This window comes from Ostrinia nubilalis, chromosome 9 (genome assembly GCF_963855985.1).
Source record: "Ostrinia nubilalis chromosome 9, ilOstNubi1.1, whole genome shotgun sequence".
Lineage (NCBI taxonomy): Eukaryota > Metazoa > Arthropoda > Insecta > Lepidoptera > Crambidae > Ostrinia > Ostrinia nubilalis.
Window position 1 is genome coordinate 6,139,863 of NC_087096.1, and position 20,454 is coordinate 6,160,316.

The 20,454-nt window shown below is 35.9% G+C and overlaps 2 protein-coding genes across 5 annotated transcripts in view; one reads left to right on the forward strand and one right to left on the reverse strand.

Annotated features, from left to right (window-relative positions):
- Positions 1-6,684, reverse strand: part of LOC135074515 (uncharacterized) — a 20,284-nt gene extending 13,600 nt beyond the window's left edge. Inside the window, exon 1 of the mRNA XM_063968828.1 lies at positions 6,604-6,684. The gene's annotated coding sequence lies outside the window, so the exon portion shown is untranslated. The remainder of the gene's footprint in view (positions 1-6,603) is intronic.
- LOC135074516 (mitochondrial uncoupling protein 4) lies at positions 4,024-19,380 on the forward strand. 4 transcript variants are annotated; one of them, XM_063968830.1, is made up of 7 exons: positions 4,024-4,355; positions 12,201-12,345; positions 14,608-14,684; positions 14,910-15,105; positions 15,498-15,674; positions 16,120-16,342; positions 18,273-19,380. In XM_063968830.1, the coding sequence occupies exons 2-7, from the start codon at positions 12,243-12,245 to the stop codon at positions 18,445-18,447; spliced, it is 951 nt and encodes a 316-aa protein (XP_063824900.1). In that variant the 5' UTR covers positions 4,024-4,355; positions 12,201-12,242; the 3' UTR covers positions 18,448-19,380. The 4 variants fall into 4 exon arrangements, with proteins under 4 accessions (XP_063824900.1, XP_063824902.1, XP_063824899.1 ...); XM_063968832.1 differs by having other exon boundaries at positions 4,024-4,351; XM_063968829.1 differs by lacking the exon at positions 4,024-4,355 and adding an exon at positions 7,360-7,502.
- Positions 19,381-20,454: the final 1,074 nt, after the last annotated feature.

Sequence of the window (20,454 nt, forward strand, 5' to 3'; positions counted from 1 at the left end):
GCTATAGACTGATAAGATAAAGGATAACATACCGAGACAATTCAAATGTTGCGCACACAACGTTGTTATGGAAAAAGGGCTAGGTTCCGTACAAAAGACATTAATTGGTCTTGGTTCGATACTTCAAGAAGAATAGAGAAAGATGTGCATTAAAAAAGCTACAAAAAATGTTCATAAACCTTTTAAAAGAAGATTTGTCGGTAACTTTTCAAATATGTTACCCACTTTCGTTTCCTGCGTTTTTTAAAGTTCATTATTTCTGGTCATTACTTTTTTCTATATTTTATTGTAGTAATTGACCGGAGGATTTTACCATTCCACCCACTCTGTTACAACTACGATATCACTATCATCACGATTTGACGAATGTGAGATGTTATTATGAACCATATTCTACGAGCACTAAGTAACCACATCCATCGCGCGCGCCCGTATAATTTGCTGTGCGCTTCGCTCGCATAGTCCGAAAGCACAAAGGATATTTGGTAGGATTAGTAATTTTCCTCGCTGCATCATTGAGGCTCGTTAGCTCAGCGGTTAGAGCACCCGGTTGAGTTTCAATAGAGGAGGACGGGGGTTCAAGTCCCTCACGAGCTGGTAATTTCTTTTGTAAATTTGAGTGAATTTTTGGTCTTTGAAGATGTAATTCCAGCGTGTTTTGTGATAATATTTTAATTTTACTATGTAAATAAGTAAATTGCCATTTTAACCTTAGGGTTAATGGTAGTATAGTTGCTACCTACCAATATCCTACCTAACTACGTAATATCTAGTTACCATAAAAATACCCTATGTAATAAATAAATTTACCTAAACCTAAAATAATATTATTTTTATAAATTTTACATTTAATTGTAAGTACTAATTTAATTAAGTAATTAGACATTAAAAACAACATGTAAAGAAACATTTATAATATTTTTTTCGAATCTCAAAACGCAAAAAGCCCTAACTCAAAAATAAAACTATTTTACGTTTGCTCAACCCTTGACGTTCGTACGAAGCAATTTGTTGTTTCTATGAACGCGCGCCTTATTAGTATTCTTGAGCAAGAAATACGCCGGAGTGGGAATTAAAATTCTCCTTTTTGCCCCAAGGTCGGTGAGTTGTGACTGGGTGATAACCACAGCGGGCACGCGGAGCGCGCTCGACCGCGATACGGAGAATCATGGTATTTTTATACCTACCTAATGGAACGGGCTACTACTAGCGCCATCTGTTGTTGTACATGCGAACTTGTTGCTGATAAAATTAGAAGGTTAAACTGTTGCTAAGCTTATGGATGTACTGATGACTTCATATTTGTGGTGAAGTTCACCCAAGTACCTATTAAATTATTAGTTCATGTTTAATTACATTTTTATCTGATTCTATTTTTATATTAATATTATTTTGCCCGTCTTCGTTCTTTCGTTTCAGCCAAATGACGTCCACTGCTGGACAAAGGCCTCCCCCAAGGTTTTCCACAATGAACGGTCCTGCGCTGCCCGCATCCAGGCTCTTCCCGCGACCTTTACCAGATCGTTGGTCCACCTAGTAGGAGGCCTGGCCACGCTACGTCTTCCAGCCCGTCTTAGTTAGCGTGTATTCCAGTTTATCAAAAACATATTTTTTACGCATTCTTTGGCAACTGTGTGGTTAGCTGTTTCTGTGTAAGTTAATAAAGCGCTTCTTGAAAAGTATTCCAAAATATCCCGTAAATGTTCAATAAAAAAGTAGTTATAATAATTAGTAAAAAAACAAATTGATATGCAACAGGTTTAGGATTCTAGAATTTAGAATTCAGGTGTTGTGGGATTTTTTATTTACAAGTAGTTATTATACAAGAACTACATACCTACCCAGTAATAATTAAAATAAAATGAGTGTATTATACATTAAAATTATTATTAATTTTCTTGTAACACCTTTAATAGCACCTGGTGGTGCTATACAGTAACTATAATAATATTAATGATGCAATACAGTCATAAAATCCTAAGGATACCTAGGAGAACAATGATATTCTAGTGCCATTTGACACAACTGCTCTATCTCGATTTCTATTTTCTACTGTATAAAAATAATGATACCTATTGAGTTACACACCCGGATCCTGTTCAAGTAATATTATACTTGCGTGTCTGAAAGCTGTGGACGATGAAATTTGTCCCGACCACTACACCTGCGGTAAAATTAATGCAGGGGCTTCCGTTGACTCCAAATGGAGTGGTAATTTCCTGATTATAATATTTTTTTAATATTTTCAAAATAATATTATCCCTTTTGTGATCTCGTTATTTATAAAATTATATGCATTTTATTGAAGAATGTAATTTGATGGTGAGTTCGTGTGGTATAAAATTTATCAAGTTTCACTATAAATTGTATGAGGATACTTACTACACTCGACGTCAAATAAATCGCACCTCCCGCGACAAGCATTTTCAAACGTATGCATCCCCACTTCCCACCAATATTGGTACCATTTAAAAGCCTAGTTCTAACCTTCATTTCATTAAAGGAAAGGTTTTTACCCCAAAAATGTGTCTTTAGAAGGATCCAGAGTCACTTCTTCAAAAAATAGGTAGTTACGCTAGAGCCAACTTTTATGGCTATAAAACTGTTAAGTTGGGTTTAATTGCTATCCATCTGTTAAAGAGGACACGTGAAATCATTATTTGGTTTTATAACCATAAAAAATGGTCTAATTGATCCCATAGGTGGGCCCAAAATGAGGTATTTTTTCAAGTCACATTTATGGTATATGCTAATAATTTATTAAGAAATTAAATGTGTTTTTCTTTAAGGATATTTATTGGGCTTTCAAATAACACCAATATTGTTAGGGCACCATGATTGTGTCAGAAGAAAATCGTTAAAGTTCGCGTTGCGGAAGGTGCGGTTTATTTGATGTTGAGTATATGTTGTACGGTTGTACCTACTTAATAATGTTGTTTTTATTTTATGTTAAAATTCAGAAAAAATATCACAAGCATAATGTTTGAGGTAGAAAAATACAATCAGAATCTTCGTTATAATAAGTTTGCAAAATATTTTTTTATCTACAATAATAATGAAACCATTAATTACCGCAATTACGTCACACTACGTTAAATCACTTTCAATGAAGGTTTCACGAGATTGAATGAAATGACGTCATCGCGTAGTATACAAACGCCAGTGGGTTTTAATATAGATAGGTATAATACCTATAGATTATTCGGGTTCTTTCTTTTACGTCAGACGTTTGGTAGGGTGATTCACAGTTCACTTACAAAGTACCTGCTTATAGGGTATAAACTAATATTATATTTATCGCATATTCATTTGTTATGTCTAAGGTTAGATAAATCTTTGTTGACTGTTACAGCAACCATTTACTTAGGTACTTTCCAATACGAATGACGTACGAGTAGGTAAGGTAGGTACACACGACAGCACATCAGGTTACCCATTTTTATTGCAAACTCGCCCCTATTACAACTGCATAAGAAACCACAGTGGTTACGTTGATGTGCCGTCATCTGTACTACAATTTTTTTCCAGTTCCTGTTTAATATCTATACCACAACTAAAAATTAAATGAACTAATTCAACTTGTTATTGAGTATGATTTATTATACTAAAACATAATCATATCAGTAGGGGATAAAATGTACCTATGTATTTTATGGACTGACTAGCCTTTGCCCGTGGCTTCACCCGCGTGAAATTTAGTTTGTCACAGATCGTCTATCGCCTATAATAATGTTAATGTAGGTTATAACCAATAATACTGTAAAGTTTCATCAAAACCCGTTCAGTTGTTTTTGCGTGAAAGAGTAACAAACATCCATCCAGACATTCAAACTTTCGCATTTATAATATTAGTAGGATATAAAACGTAGCTTGCCATTTAGGTTATTCAATTAACATTCACTCATTCATGAGACGAGACATCATGCTTTTCGTTTGTTTTATTATCAGTTTAAGCGAGATAACTGGTTTTAGGATAATTTGAGAATAGCCCTGATGCAGCAGTGCTGGATAGAATAGGTCACAAGTACTAAGTAGTCACAACTCGGTAGCGATGTGAGACGGACGCCACTCGCCCGGCCGCTCTTTCCTCGCGCTCTTTCGCGCCGCGGGCGATTGCTCCACCGCGAATTTGGGCCAAGCACAAATATTTCCCTCTCCGTCTCACTTACCATTCACCTATATCTCCATCCTCCTTCTCCGATTCCACTCACATCGTTATTATACGCTCATTTATGTAATAAGTTCAATGTTTACATCGTGCGTATCAGGTGATGAAAGAAAATACATTGTGACTTGCCCCAGATAGCAACTGATAAGCTAAAGAAACGCAACTGCAACAGCTCCGATTTGTGTAGGTATGGAAAGGCGAAATCTTTGTTAAGTGTCTTTATTGTTATAGCGTTAAATTCATTAGAATATCACGTCTACTTACGTAATATGACTTTACAGATATTTATAGCATAATTTATCCTTCACATAGTTTATTACAAAACAATATAGTTACGGGTGAAGCTCGCTTCCACCTTCGGCCTGATCATCACTTACCATCAGGTGAGATACAGGCCAAGAGCTTCCTCGTAGTGGATAAAAAAAAAGTGAAATACGTATAATTATATTCTTAACTACATAAATTATATTAATAATAATAATAAGTCATTTATTTCAACACACAGTCGTAGGTTTAAGGTTACAGTTAATAATAAAATATTTAAATTTCATTTCAATTCATATCATATTTTTAAATAAAATAAATTAAATTCAAACAAGTCAATATTATTATTATCATAAGATTTATTTTTTAAATTCTTTAACTACTTTGTGTGTAGTTGTACAATCTATAGAACTTTATTATACGGTAATTTAGTCTAATTTTATGAGTATCAAGGTAATGCCCTTTAATAGTTTTTTTGATATACATAAACACAAATTCACAATGCTTAGCTATGATGTCCCACTAAACTAATTCCACATTGATAAAGAAATAACAACAACCGCAACGTCCGCAACATAATGTAGGTAAAACCGACAAACTTCATAACACACTTTTCTGGCAAACCAACAATTGGTTCAGCGGAAATGTTTGGTCAATATTATTCCCTGTTTTCCTACTATTGACCGGTTGATTAGCGTTCAATACTTCCGTACACGGGGCAAACCAGGTCGTGCCATACTCGAGAAAGTGGGAAATCAATGGAAGTAAGTACGTTTTACTAACACCATAAAAGAATAGTTTTGAATTGCAATAAATTAGTAAACAATGCGACACCATCTACAGATTCCTTTTAAAAAAAAATAGATTTACGACTTATCCCATTTTTTTATAAGCAGCGGCCGGTCCAATTTAGAATCAACATTTTTTTTTGTTTTTATGTGTAAAATAAAAAATACCTAATACTTTTAATAATTTATTAAGGTCTTTTTAATTTAGTATAAACTTATAGAGAAAATTTAATCTCGAATTCTGTATGAATTTAGAAATTAAGTTATTTTGTAAATTACCTGTTTTAAAGCTTCAAACTAGTTTATAGAGATGGCGCTGCATCATGAGTGGGCATACTTTAGGTATGCCCACAACTCCCCCATCCCCAGCTTATCGCTTTTATAATTAGGTACACAGTTTTTTTATTTGAGACGAGCTGTCCCGACAGCTAGACGTGGCCCTGTATGAAAAGTGAATATGACCGTTAAGTTTACTCAATTCCTTTAATTTTCCGCGCAACATTCTTAATTTTTCTTACATGAGAATCTTCCCCTGTCAATAATAAAGTTAATAAATATCAACAAAAAAGAATTAGAGAAATCGGTCCAGCCGTTCACGCGTGATGCGATGACCAAGGGAAATAGGTATTCATTTTTATAAGATGGGTGTTGTGACTCGTGAGTTTCAGTCTAAAGATCAAAAACTAATTGCATGAATGAAATCGCGGGAACAGTCCAGTCTAAAGATCACTTAGGTAAACTCATTACTTGAAGCAGGAACTGCTTTTTGATACGGTAAGCGGTTGATAAGAATTCTTGATAAATAGGTACAAGTAGTTCTTATCGCGCCGCTAACTTCAATAGCAATATCTTCGAAGAACTTTTAAAACGTGTGTATAACGTGTTACAACTCCTACTTGTATTTTATTACAAATCATTATTTTACGTCATTAAAAAAAATGAGCTGTTTATTAATTCACAAAGGTGACTCTCTGATGTTTTGCTGTGCCTTTGCAGGGCGTCACAATTATTTTATGTATATCAACCTGTCTCTTTATTATAACACCACTATGTGTATGTAACATGCATGAAACCATTTTGACTCTTTCAAATTATTTAAGCCTCTGCTAAAAAGCGTGCGTGTTTGATCACTAGTTTTTTAGAGAAGTGTCGTTTTGGTGTTCAGCGCGCGCATGTAACTTTTATATAAAAGGAAAAGGACATTGTCAGAAAAACACAACAAATAAAGCACAGTCACTGTTCGTGACACAAGTTGTTTACAGGTTTTGACGTTGTATGGTTGGAAGGAAACTTTTGTATTTCAGTGGAAAAATCACCTTTGTGAAAAATTGTTAAATAAGTAACGTTGTAATTAATCATAGGTTTAATACAATGAAAACTTACTGTGAGTTTCGGTCGGGCAATACTATGGGAGAGACGATAATTGAATGACTTCTATTTTAGGTAGGTACCTATCTGTAATAATAAAATGCAATCATGATTGCCTGCCTAAATTGATCTGATAAGGTAATGCGATACCAACTCACGTATTGATACTACTAATAATAATTTAATAACCAATGATAGGCTTTAATAGGTTCGGCTTTATTTAACATGCAGGTAAATACAGGATGAATATTAATTTACGTATTGAAAGAAATTTTCTAGTTGAACTGCAGCTTTTCAGTTCGAAAAGACAGTTATTTGAAATGTTTAAGTAAATCTAATAAGAAAAATTAGAAGATTAGCTGTTGCGAGGATTTGTATAATAAGATATGTTTTAACGATCTCTACCTAGTTAGTTGGTTTTCTCTTAGATCTGAGGTACCCAAATATTATTTATTTGACTTATGCCAGTTTTCACTATCAGTCCCAAATTTTTAGGTGACCCCTTTGAAAACAAAATTCCTGTTATGTGTTATTAAAAATTTGGGATTGATGGTGAAAACGGACATTAGCTATAGGTACACTTTGTTTGATAATATTGCCTCTAGGTAAAGATATTACTAATGTCCTAAAATAATTAGTATATGACTTGACATATTCTCTACATTTTGACTTACATTATCATTGCAGTATCGATAGATTAGATTGAATATGATCACTATCCCTACAACTATCATCGTTTCCTGGATATTTATAAATGAGATAGGTAATATGACACGTTCAGTCAATTACCGTAAATTGTTCTGAATAAAGTGCGCGCGAGTGCGGCGCATCCTTCAGCTTCTGTTAACACTCAGTTATAATAATTTCAGTTTTCAATACGATCGTGTGTGCTCACTCATAGAAGCCGTGTTAGCGTAAGTCGTTTTTTTAAACATAGTAATTTTTTTATAAAAATAAGTGTCCATATTTTTTTTATAAACGTTTCTTGGCAAAGTATTTTTTTAAATGAAGCACACTCGTCTTTTTGGCTAATTCGGTAAAAAAAGAGAACTTAAGTAACTTTAATTCAAACTTTGTGTTTAAGTGAAACAAATTAACTACTGTAGATCCGCAAGGTTCACACCCACGATAATCTCTTTTCAGAACTACGACTAGGTACAGAAAATCAGAAATTAGGTACCTATTTACTTAAATACTTCTATTTAATTATTTTAAAATAATTACTCAACCTCAATTTCTTCTTAATCGTCGATTTTTAATCGATAATCAAATTACGTTTGTAACCTGAATTTAAATACAATGAAATAGTTTCGTAAAATTAAATATAGGTAGGTTACCTATTTCTCAACTTTTAATATTGTACGTACGAGTAGGTTACTACCTACCTATTGTACTTTGTCCCCTACCTCTACAGAATCTCTTCAGAATTTTGCTCTTTGCTCCCAATTAAAAGATAAAGATCTTCTTCAGTAGTAAATTACTTATTATTGCGTAACCAGTGAGCTAAAGTTTTATATTGCTCGTTTGTAAATACACGTCCCGTTTATCAGTGCTCGCTGCGCCACCACCTGAACCGGCAACCTCGTTGATAAGGTACGAATATTGACAAGATTTATCAATAATTTATTAGCCCATTTAATTAAATAATTGCCCTTGTTGGACACGTAATGTCATACTATAAAGTGCACGAGGCAAATAAAATACTAACATTTTTATGGAAATTACCTAATTAGGCAACTGCTAAAATAAGTTAATTTTTTCGCGCCAAATACTTTTTGCCAACAAATAATTACGGCTACTTGTCTCTGAAACCAAAGTGTCTGTAGCAAGTAGTTACCTACCTATAAATCTCTAGTTTTGATAAATCAAAGATGGTGAGGTGCCGAAAAAAAATTATATTTTATTTGTTTATTGAAATAATCTAAAGACCACTGAGCATTTTGATCTCTGTTTGATTAGGATTTCTTCAAACAACTGCGCAGCATCAAGTTGCGTATTTAAATTCATATCATAGGTACTACTAGTATTTTAGATTAATTTAAAAATAAGATACTAGTTAAATACTTTATTTTTAATATTTTTTAGCTTCTATTTAATAGATAAATACAGCAAACACTCTTTCAAGCGATTGTTTCTTTACGTATTCGATAGAGCTTGCACATTATTATGTTAGTAGCAAAAGAAAATAATTATTTTACTTTGCTGGCACTTTGCACTGCACATGAATGCTTATATTCGGGAAACATGGTAGTCTCCAGACAAGTTACGTAAAAGCTGAGAAAGTGGAACACAGCTCTACATTTTGTTCAACTTTGTCACGCTAGGACTTCGAACTTGTTCTCATTTTATGCTGTGAATAGAATCATGATGAAAATTCAGAGTGCACGGGATCTATGAAAAATCATGTGATGTAGAAATAACATAGGATGGAAATATGGGAAATCATTGATTAGCTACCATATTCGTTTTAGCTCATGGATTGATCGCAGATCATACGCATGCGCGCATGCCAAATGAAGGAGATTAAAACCGCTGTGAAATTATATTTTAACAGTCAGTAATAATTAACAATCTTCTATTCCTCATACTTAACGTGGCAGAAAATCGCTTCTCGTTGGCAATGCTTGGCTATATTCCAAAAGAGCCAAACATCTTACAAAAGAGATACTTTTTGGCAAACTCCGAGATATGAAATCTTATTTTTCTGTTAGTAGCATTGAGGTTTTGTAAGAAAAATAAGGCGTAAAATTAAGATGAAATGGTTGATGAATGGTGCATAATATAAATTCTGGAAAAACATTTTCTTTAAAGATTATTTTAATTTTGCAGAGCATGTGTCCATGCGTAGAGGTTATAGACTGCACGAGTACCTAACGTAGAGTGTAGGTAGGATCCACTAACTATTTGATTAACTAGCTGGTTAGGTATAATTATATTCCTCTCGGGGTTTAACGTGTGTTCAACTTGGGTGCACCTTAAGTCTCTCGCTATACCCTGGACTGGATTTTAGTTTTGAACTCATCGCTTCACTCAGGCAGGGTTTAATCGCATTAAACTCTGATACGCATGATTCAATAGTGCCCATGAGGCGTTTAGACATCCCTTCATCTATTTAATCTTTAATGCCTTATAAATTGTTACAAAAAGCGAATTTAATGCCATAAGGCATTCTCTGCCAGTTAACCTCTATCCCATTTCGTATTGACCGATGAAAAACTGAATGTCATTAAGATAAGACTTATTTTCCGTTAGCATGTGCCCGTCATGTTCTATTTGTACCAATCAAAAACAAAAACATTTGCTGTGCACGCAAAAGCCTAGTGAAATAACACGAAAATAACGTTGTTTTTTAAGCTCCGGCGCACTTGTTTGTAGCTGCTGTTTTTATCTGTTAGCTTGCACTTTGTGTCGGTCCATAGTCCAACATTTGTCCAACTAACAGGCAAGGCTAGAGACTTGTACTGATGATACTAATAACTACATTGTTATTCAAGGGTATAGATAGACGTCATAACTCATACCTACAGGTATGAATTTACTTTTTTGTTTAGTTTTTATTATTTTGTTCCTGAAACGTTGAATCATTTCCTAATTAATGCCATGGTAGGGGCGAACTGCGGAATCAACTAATTTATAGTTAGCAAAGTTGTTTTGGTACCTGCTATTCGGATTTTCGGAAACTTCACTTGGATCCTTTTATCACGTGAAGTCGTGAACTGTAACAGCGTTCACCAACCGGCTAATAGGTATTAGTCAACAAAACCTATCGGTAAATATTGTCGAACGATCGATAGTTACCGAACAGTTCTGAATCGCTTACCATGTCAGACTGTATACAGGGTGTTAGGTAAATGGGTATATGAGCCGACACTAGCCCATGTTAACATGGGCATATAAATGGTATGGTGAAGTCAGAAATTTGATATTATCATTTTATTTTTTTTAATTTTCATACAAAATATTTTTTATAAAATCCGATTTGTATGAAAATTAAAATAATTAAAATTAAGATATCAATTTTCTGACTTCACCATACCATTTATATGACCATGTTAACATGGGCTAGTGTCGGCTCATATACCCATTTACCTAACACCCTGTATAGAGACCTCCTTATAGGTAAACGTTTGAAGCTCGCGATAAAACCTGAAATAAATAATTTTCGGACTATCATGTTGGTGAAATTCCAGCTTACCACTTACCACACTAGGAAAAGAAAAAACATGAAGACATTTCCAATTCCAACCTACCCAAGGAATTGAACCCGGACCTTCGGATAGAGCGAGTCCAACTCCCGTTACTAGACCATACTCCATAGAGATGTCTCTGAGCCTTTAAAATCTTTGACTTTGTAATAAACTTACTTCTTGCTACGTTTTCGATAATAATACGTAACATAGTAGGCACTTTACATATCCAATGAACTTGCCCATGAACGTATTGACACCGATCGATATCCACAACCACACGAATCACACAGTAAATGAGTACCTACCGTTTCAACTAAATTATAGTACCTAGTACTTACCTATTCAGCATAGAATATTACATAAGTTCAGCAGTCAATATTTTATTATGACTGATGGGCAGCAGTTGTAGGTATAATCGTAGATCAATGGGATACCTAATTACTAGTTACTTACGTGAGGTGTCTATTATTCTATCAAATACTTATTAAATCGGTCTCGAAAAATGGTTACTCGTTTGTTTTGAATGTTGATAATAACAACATTGTTTGTAGGTACTACTATCTACTAGACGCCTACCTATTTATATTCAACTCATTTTTAAAATATACCTAACTGTTAACATGTAGGTAACTACTTACACAATTCCTATGTATGTAGAATTGTAGTCATCCTCGAAATAAACCCACACGTGTGTAAATTTACACGATTCATTTCAGTATTTCGCACCATAGTGCGTGCGTAAAATATTTGCGCTTTTTGATAACGTCATAAAGTTCGTAGTTAGTTGCCATCTACCTGCCTACATTCAAGTTAATGAACCTTATCAATGTTAGATAATATCTAACATTGATAAGGTTCATTAACTTGAATGTAGGCAGGTAGATACTCTCTGTTATTGCAGACCGTCTCAAGGACTATAGTTCAATCTAAGGTTCAACTCAATGTCAGGGTTAACAGGGCACAAGGTAAACTTTGCAGTTCTAGAAACATATAAAAACTTTTATTAAGTTTGTGATGCTATGAAATCGCGTAACTAAATTTCTCAATTTTCTATAATTTTACCATAGCAAACATTGCTAAATATAATATTTAATGCTGAATTGGTCATGTGGCTTCAAGAACGTCTTCGAAGGCGAAGCCTACGACCATTTACATCGATTTAAGCTAAATCAGTGAATCATAAAAAAATCAAAAAAATCTGAAAAAAGTCAAAGGTAAGCTTTCGCTTACCGAGCGACCGCTGAACCACAGGCCGAACTACCGAGCTACGGAGACTTATGGAGTAAACACATTCCTGAATTAAAGACGCAAAATCTGTGCCTTGGCATGCGTTTCAAAAATCTAATGACCAATGAAAATGCGCCCTTAGTTTGAGATGGCACTCGCTAAAAACTCATAAAACTATACTGTCTTATGTTCCAGATATTATGGGTACAAGCCAGCTAGCAAGGTGACCACAACACAATGCCGGTGCTACGTAACGCCGACCACCCTGCGGCGGTGGTGACCGACTCCATCGCCACCAGGTATGGCGTGGCGGTGCTCGGCGCCTGGGCTGCTGAGAGCGGTAAGCATGGTCTTCATCATCATCATTTCAGCCACAGGACGTCCACTCCACTGCTGAATGTAGGTCTCTCCCAATGATTTTCATATTGCCCAGTTGGAAGTGGCATGCATCCAGCACCTTCGACATAAGTAATTTCACATCCGCGTAAATTACGTTTTTATCCCGCCCGACTAAAATAATATTCACCTCTCAAGAGGAAAGACTAGCGATTAAGGTCAAATGGGAATCTTTACGACCCTAAACTCTAGGTAGGACGTAGGAGGCACTAAACAGAACGTTTTACACAGAAGAGGAGTGAACATCATGAGCTGATCATTTTGGGTTTTTCTTTCTAAAATAGACGAGATAGAAAACCTTTAAAACGCGCAATCCTCATCACGCATTGGTTCCCGCCGAAAACCAGCTTCTCGGCATGACGTTTGTGTCATGTCGCGATTTTTGCTGAGCGGGCGCCTATTCAGCATAGTTAATATGTTTTTATTTATTTTTTATGTTTACTTACTCTTTCATTGTATACCTTAAATTCTGCTGAATAAAGACATTCATATTCTTATTCTTTAATGAGGTAGGTATAGTTTTTGCCATCCTGTCCTTTAGTCAGCAAGTTCGTCTATTCTATTATAGACGGTCTATAGGCAACCACAACAGTGCTATCCCTATACCCGCATGATTTTACCCATGACAGGACAGACAGGAAGGTCGGTCCCTTGCAACCCTCCCGTATAATTTCTAAAAATAGACGGGTCATTTTGTTGACTCCTTTAACTCATTAATGGATTCCGGTCTCAAACGGAGGGACAAAATTTCGTTGCATTAGTTACCGATACCGAAGGTCCGAGGTCTTTGCCATAAACAAATGTGCAGAGATAAACTTGGAAAGGAAGCTCCAGGATCAACACATCTACATCAACTCAGACAGCCAAGCAGCACTGCTGGCCTTAAAATCCTTCGAATACACGTCAAAATTGGTGCAAACATGCACCGAGACACTGAATGCACTGGGAAATACCAACAAAGTAACGCTTACATGGGTACCAGGACATTCGAATATAGAAGGAAACGAAGTAGCAGATGAACTCGCCAGAGATGGAGCCGATAACCCTCAAATCGGCGTAGAACCGTTCTGTGGCATTACCAAACAACGAGCCACCACGCTACTAACCGCCCTCTGCAAACAAGAGGCTATTGAGTGGTGGAAGTCTACATCGGGACAAAAACACTCAAAAGCACTCATTCAGGGATATAGCAATAAAGTAACTAAGGAACTGCTAAAGTTCAAAAGATACAAAGCCTGTGCAGTGACTAGAATACTGACCGGCCACTGCAAACTAAACAAACATAAATCGAACATGAACATGACCGAGGAAACTCTGTTCAGATTCTGCCATACAGAAGAAGAAACGGCCATGCATGTTCTTTGCTCATGCTTCCCGCTTATGAGCAAAAGAAGTATCCATCTCGGGCGACACATCATGCACCCGGATGAGATAGCAGATATCACGCTCTAAAGAATCTGGAAATTTATAGACTCAACGGGACTAAGCAGTGAACTTTAAAGACAAGGGCTGCCACAATAGATCAAACCTGGTCGAGTTGGCGCAAATAAAGGCCCAAAAACCAATAATAATAATACCGATACCGAAACGATGGTAATAAAATAAAGTATGACGAATGTTTATCAAAAAATGAAGCGAGTAGCGAATCGCAGCGATTTATCAAGTCTAAATCACAATCTAAATGGTGTGACACTGTGACCTAACCCAATTTGGCTTCCATTAAATAATGAATTGAATGCAGGCAGACAGAGCTTTGTTGGCTTCTAAAATCCATTACCGACATTATTTGACGCTCCTTGCCTATTGTTCAGAATGAGCAAATAGGAAATTGTTTAGCTATTGGCCTGTTTGACATTACCACGATCTTACCTAGACTTAAAGAAAATCGAGCGAGACCTTTCAAAGTAAATGACTGTCTGAAAATTCGCTATTATTGAGCGGTTTGTTCCGGTGTATCGATATCGTAACCAGACAGCGTGAAGCTGATAATATCATCAAAATATTTGTTTCATTAATCATATTAATTTTAATTACCCCGATAACCCCTAGAGGGGACGAATCTGCTTCTTAGTGAGTGAGCCGAGTCTAAGGCACACTTGGAAAATATTAGTTAGTAGTTCTTAACTAAACTGGGAACAAATACATGCGTTAGTTTCATAGGTATTGCATAGACACATCCGTACAAAATGTATTCTTTTGTTTTCAGCGACCTATCCATTTGACTTGACGAAGACAAGAATTCAAATACAAACTGAAGTCGCGGCGACAAAGGATGGATTCAAGGTAAAGTATAGAAAATAAATAATGTTTGTGCATCATGCTAAATGACGTCTTAAAGATTTTCCATTGAAGCCAACACAGGATGTTATTTGATAAATGCCCGTTTTCACCATCAATCCCTAATTTTTAAGTGAGAGTTAACTTAAAACAGGAATTTTGTTTTCATAAGGGTCACTTACAAATTAGGGATTGATGATGAAAACGGGCATTAATTACCTATTTCCACAGGTCGAGAACATCGGGATGATCAAAACCGCGGTAGGCATCGCTAAGCAAGAAGGAGTTCTGAAGCTTTGGGCTGGGCTGATGCCTATGTTCCAAAGACATGCCATCTACTCCGGCTGCAGGTTGATCTTCTACGAGAAGTTCAGGGAAATGATGAAGAACGATCAGGGGAAGAGCTCACTGGCTTCGGCGTCTATTGGTGAGTTGTTTTTGTTGTCTTTTAATTTTAGTAATTTTACGCGACATGGCGATATTTATAAGTAGGTAGAAACGGTAATTTCTCATAATTAAAGCAATAAAACACAATTAGCCAGGTAGGCAATTAAAGAGAGAAGTACGTACATAACTAATTACAAAATATCTAGGATCAGTTTCTCCAGTTCTAGCTAGATCTCGACACACAATATAACGCAATCTAACAAAAGTTACTGGTCCACAAGTTATCAGCCTCCATTCGAACGCAACTTACAGTTGTAATTTTTTGTTATACTTTAAGTATTCAGTCAGGAACCGGTGAAACTGGCCTTAAATGCTAACCTGTTTCGTGTCCAGCATAAAAACAACAACGTAACGAATTCCGAAGTCCCACAGGTGGGTTAGCGGCCGGGTCTCTCGCGCAGCTGATCGCGTCTCCCACCGATCTGGTCAAAGTCCAGATGCAGAGTGAAGGTCGCAGGGTGGTGCAAGGATTCGCTCCGAGGTTCCAGAACTGTCGGCAGGCATACGCTGTGCTTTATAGGGAGAGCGGGATCAAGGGCTTTTGGAGAGGTGGGTAGTTATTAAAAGTCGTTATTATTTACAGAGTACCGGCTTCTTCAGTGGAATTTGCTAAACATAGGTAATTTCCTATGAATTTTTAGCGCCCAAAATCACGTAATTTTACATGGTTGTAACCACAATCATGTGACTGCGTAACCAATAGCATTGTGTACAAAACCTGGCGTTCGTGATTAATCCATTAGAGACAGTCAACTCTGTATATCTGGCATATTAAAATTTTTGTTGAAGGACTTTTGGAAAATCTCTAAAATTGCACATGTTTTTTGAAGAATCTCATGTTCAGCTTTAGCTTCTACTCTCGCTTAAATGTCGCCCTATCTATTTTTTTTCTTATGTTCCTTTTGCTGTCCGTTTTTTGTTATTAAACACAAACACAAATTACTAGCCGATTTATTCACTCAAATGAAAACAAATTTAAAAACTCACTTTCCAGGAGCGATACCAAACGTGCAGCGAGCGGCGCTAGTCAACATGGGCGACTTGGCCGCTTACGATTACACCAAGCAGTTCCTCATCCGAGAAGTTGGCATGGCTGACAATGCTTTGGTCCACGCGGCAGCTGCCTTCACGGCTGGCTTCGTGGCAGCTGTGATGGGCACACCGGCTGACGTACTTAAGACCAGACTCATGAACCAACCTGTGGGCCCGGATGGAAGGTAAATAAATATTTTTAACGCATTTACACTTCAATGTCAGCACTCCGAATTTAAGACGTTTTTGAACGCCCACCGGACCCGGGTAGTAGTAGATGGATAGTTGGTTTTTTACTACTCCAGCAGTGGACTGGACAATGATACTTATTTACGTTGTTTAAGGATAAATTTAGAAGGAAACAGATGGGAATAATCATATTTGTTTGACTATAAGTATTTGCGCACATTGCAAATAACTATTTTCGATCCAATGAAGAGGCGTGAATTCTGATAAAAATTATAATTTGGTAATTTACACTTACTGACGTCACTTCGGATACACCTAAACATAATAAATGTCAATTTGCTGACCTAATTAATGCATTTAAAGCGCATTCCATTGTTGTAGCAGTGCCTATTGTTAGTAAAAAACAACAATCGTAAACATTTTACTGCATTGCAAGGTTTAATCAAAATCAAATTTTAGTCAGTTTAAGTAATCGATTTTTATTCAAGTTAATGTGAACCAGCTATGATTTATTTTTGGGCGGTTTGAAACGTTGCTGATGTCATTAATTTCGTATTCCCCCCACCCCCATTGTTTTATCTCGCCAAGCTACTAAAGTTGTAAATCCCATAAATCTCAATTTGCATAAATTGGTGGCAGTAGAATTAAAAGGACTAATTCGCTGTATACGGGCATTAGTTAGTTTACTAAAAAAGAAGACGGGCCTTTCTAAGCTAGAGTAATAAGGTTCATATGACTAATTACTTTTGTAAGTCTCATCTATTTCTGGGTTATTAGTCATCGTAGTTAGAGAACTTGTGAACTTATGCTCTGACCTGCAAATTGCTGTAGCTAACTACAGAGGATGAGTTAACAGGAAATCTGGGGTCAAAGTCGACAATTAAAGTGTTTACTTTGATTTTAACAATGCAATTTGTTGACAATATTCGAAACAAAATGTTACAATGCAATTGTAAGCTTTGCGACTGCAAATTGCATGAAACCCTCCAAATATTGACAATCTACTTTCGGTTTCACGGTCCACTTTCACCGGACACCAGACGATGGATGGAGGGTCGCCTACACCGTGCTTATACACGTGCCGGTCTAATTCTGTGGACCGATTTCTACTTATCTGTCCGTGACGTCAGTCTTTTCTTATCAGAGAAAATGGGAATTAATTGAACCAAATTTTAATTGTTCTAACTGCTTGAGTAGTATTATCTGCGCTGCTTGCATTAATAATACCACTTATTTTGTGATAATGCATTGTTTACCTGCTTAGTGCAATTAATTACAGAAATTGGATAGGTTATTACCAGTTTTCCGTCAATAAGTTTGGATATAAGCCATTTTTATCTAACGGTAGTTTGAAAGTAAACTGTGTATTTATTGCGATAAGTTTCAAATTAACTTATCACCTTGCAACCTGCACTCAATGCGTAATGCGTGCAATCCAAGGCTGCGATAGATAAGTAATAGTCGAAAATCGATCTACCGCGTTTCGGTGAGGTCTGGGGCAGAACAGCTGTGTGGTCGAGGTCACGACAACGGGGTCAAAGTCGAACCGCGCGCAGGCTCGCGTCGACTCCTTTTGCTTTCGAAAGGCAAAGCGTAGGGTTGGGTGCGTATGTTAGATGGATTTAACTTTATAGGTATCCCACTTTCGACCTTATCCCATGAACATAAAAATCAACATTTTGATTCCAAACTGATAAGGGTCCAGAAAGTGGGAATAGATTCGTTTGAAATACGTAACAATGAATATGCAAATATTTATTTCGGAACGGATGTAGTGTGGTGGAGAAAAGGGGCGTGGCGTGGGGGACTTTCTAAAACAAAATTTTAACACTGCACTGATTCAATATTACAACTTTACAATTAAATTCTGGTCGTTTTATTTGAGAAAAATGCCGTGAAATTAACGATGTTTTTTATCTTTTCCAGAGGCAAGCTTTACCGAGGCATGATCGACTGCCTACAACAATCAGTAAAGAACGAAGGGATCATGTCTCTATACAGAGGTTTTCTCCCCCTGTGGATGCGACTGGGACCCTGGGCTCTCATAAACTGGATAGCATTCGAAAACATCATGCTAGCAATAGGCGGCCATACGTTTTAAAACATTCAAGGCTCCCCGCAGACTGCAGATTTTTTGTTAACTGATAGTTTGGTCGAGTTGTTAATCAGTGAGAATGTATGAAAGTGCGCACTACTTACACCGATTTGGTATCGGCCGATTCCTCGTACAATTTAGGCCGACCAAACTATCGGTTAATAAAAAGTCTGTAGTCTAGGGGCTCTTAGCTACGTTATAGGAATTGTTAAATACAAATAAAGTTTATTTTTATTACCAAATGAAACGACGCGTAGCTATAAAGAACAAGAGTGGAGAAGTAGGATTTTATGTTAAGAAAAAGTGATAGTAAAATAAGCGTTAGTGACTTTTTATTTTTATTTGGTTAAATCAATCTGTAAAATAGATACATGTTTATTTAAATCACAGGCATTGATAACACTGACGCAATAAAGAATTACATAGACTAGGTATACATTTACATTATTGTATGAACATATTATTCTAATGATTAATGAAAATGAATGATTGTATATTTATCATATTCAGACAACGAATTTTTTGTGTATTCTCAAGTGTTGTCAGATCTTGTGTGAGATTTTTGAAAACGAACAAATGTCTCGAAATTTTATTGAGTTATTTACACAGTTAGAAGGTGCTACTCATAACACTTACATGTTATACACATTTTAATACAATACTATACCGAATTGATTGACAATACTTATTGCAGTGTCTCAAATTGTTACCATCTTGCCTGTTCACGAGTGTTAGTCGTGTAATATTGACAAACGATACTGTGATTGTTCCTCTAAGAATAGATGTATGATTTCACAAAATGATTTAGCAAGCAAAACCTAGACTAAACGTATATGTAGGGAAATATTGTCTTAAAACTATCATGTATATTAGTTGAAATATTGACATATTGAATGTGATGTTGTTAAATCTAATAAACTATTTATAATGTTGAACAAATACATGGCTATTATTCACAAAACAGTCTTTCCGGTTATGCAATAGAAATGAAACACAAAATTACAATATTAAATTTATTAGTAAAAAATATTATACATCTTCCACAATATTGGAGAATCATAACTTAATTATTTAAATATTTGATTATTATAGATTATAGCACTTCTTTTTCTTAAAACTTGCCTTCATGCACTTATTTGTCACTACAGCGAGAAGCACAAATTCATGGACAATATTTCGAATTTATTGGTGTATTATATTTGTATATCTATATATTTCTCACCAGTTGACCGATCACAACTTGCGCGTTACGAGTTGCATTGCTTATCCTATAAATACACACAGTAAATGCTTTGCTGAAGGGGAAATACAAAAACAAGCCGCTCGGGACATCCTCGACTCTACAGAGGAGGAAGCGATCCCGAACCATTAAGACTCAAATTCTATTCACGTACGTTTCGATAAATATAGTAATTTTGGGTACAATACAATAACAAAAATAAATATCTACATTGGATCAACGAGCACTCAAAGTTTTATCCGTCTCAAGTCTTGACTAAATGTTAACGCTAACTAAGTACAATGACACATCCCGAGTGCCACGATTTACAAACCTCTTCGAACGTAAGACATATCCAGTAGACTACTCGCTACCGTCGTCATATTATTTTACGTTAAAATTTTAGCAGATTTCTTATTACATTCGTTACTTTCTCATTAATTGGTAAAACACTAAAACGGTAACAAATGATCAAATAAACACATCAAAAGCGATAATAAAAGCACGATGTTACATTTACATACATATTATTATATTAAATCCTCGCTGTATAATCCGTTCTATCAAAACATGGTTGTATCCAAAATAATTTCACAAAAACATTCAATATCTGTAGTACAAAATTGTGCGTAACGCAACTATTCGTCTGGCCTAAGTCTACGAGAGCTAAGCTTTAAGGACGCTACATTTTACATCCTACGTGACTATGGTACCAGATTAAATACTTTTGAATACCAATGATAAAAAAATAATGTTGAAATGTATAAAATGAACTTAAAGCTATTACTTAACTA

Coding starts and splice junctions, on each gene's coding strand:
- LOC135074516 (XM_063968830.1), top strand. CDS start 12,243: ATGCCGGTGCTACGTAACGCCGACCACCCTGCGGCGGTGGTGACCGAC. Junction 14,685..14,909: donor CGACAAAGGATGGATTCAAG/GTAAAGTATAGA, acceptor CTATTTCCACAG/GTCGAGAACATCGGGATGAT. Junction 15,106..15,497: donor ACTGGCTTCGGCGTCTATTG/GTGAGTTGTTTT, acceptor GAAGTCCCACAG/GTGGGTTAGCGGCCGGGTCT.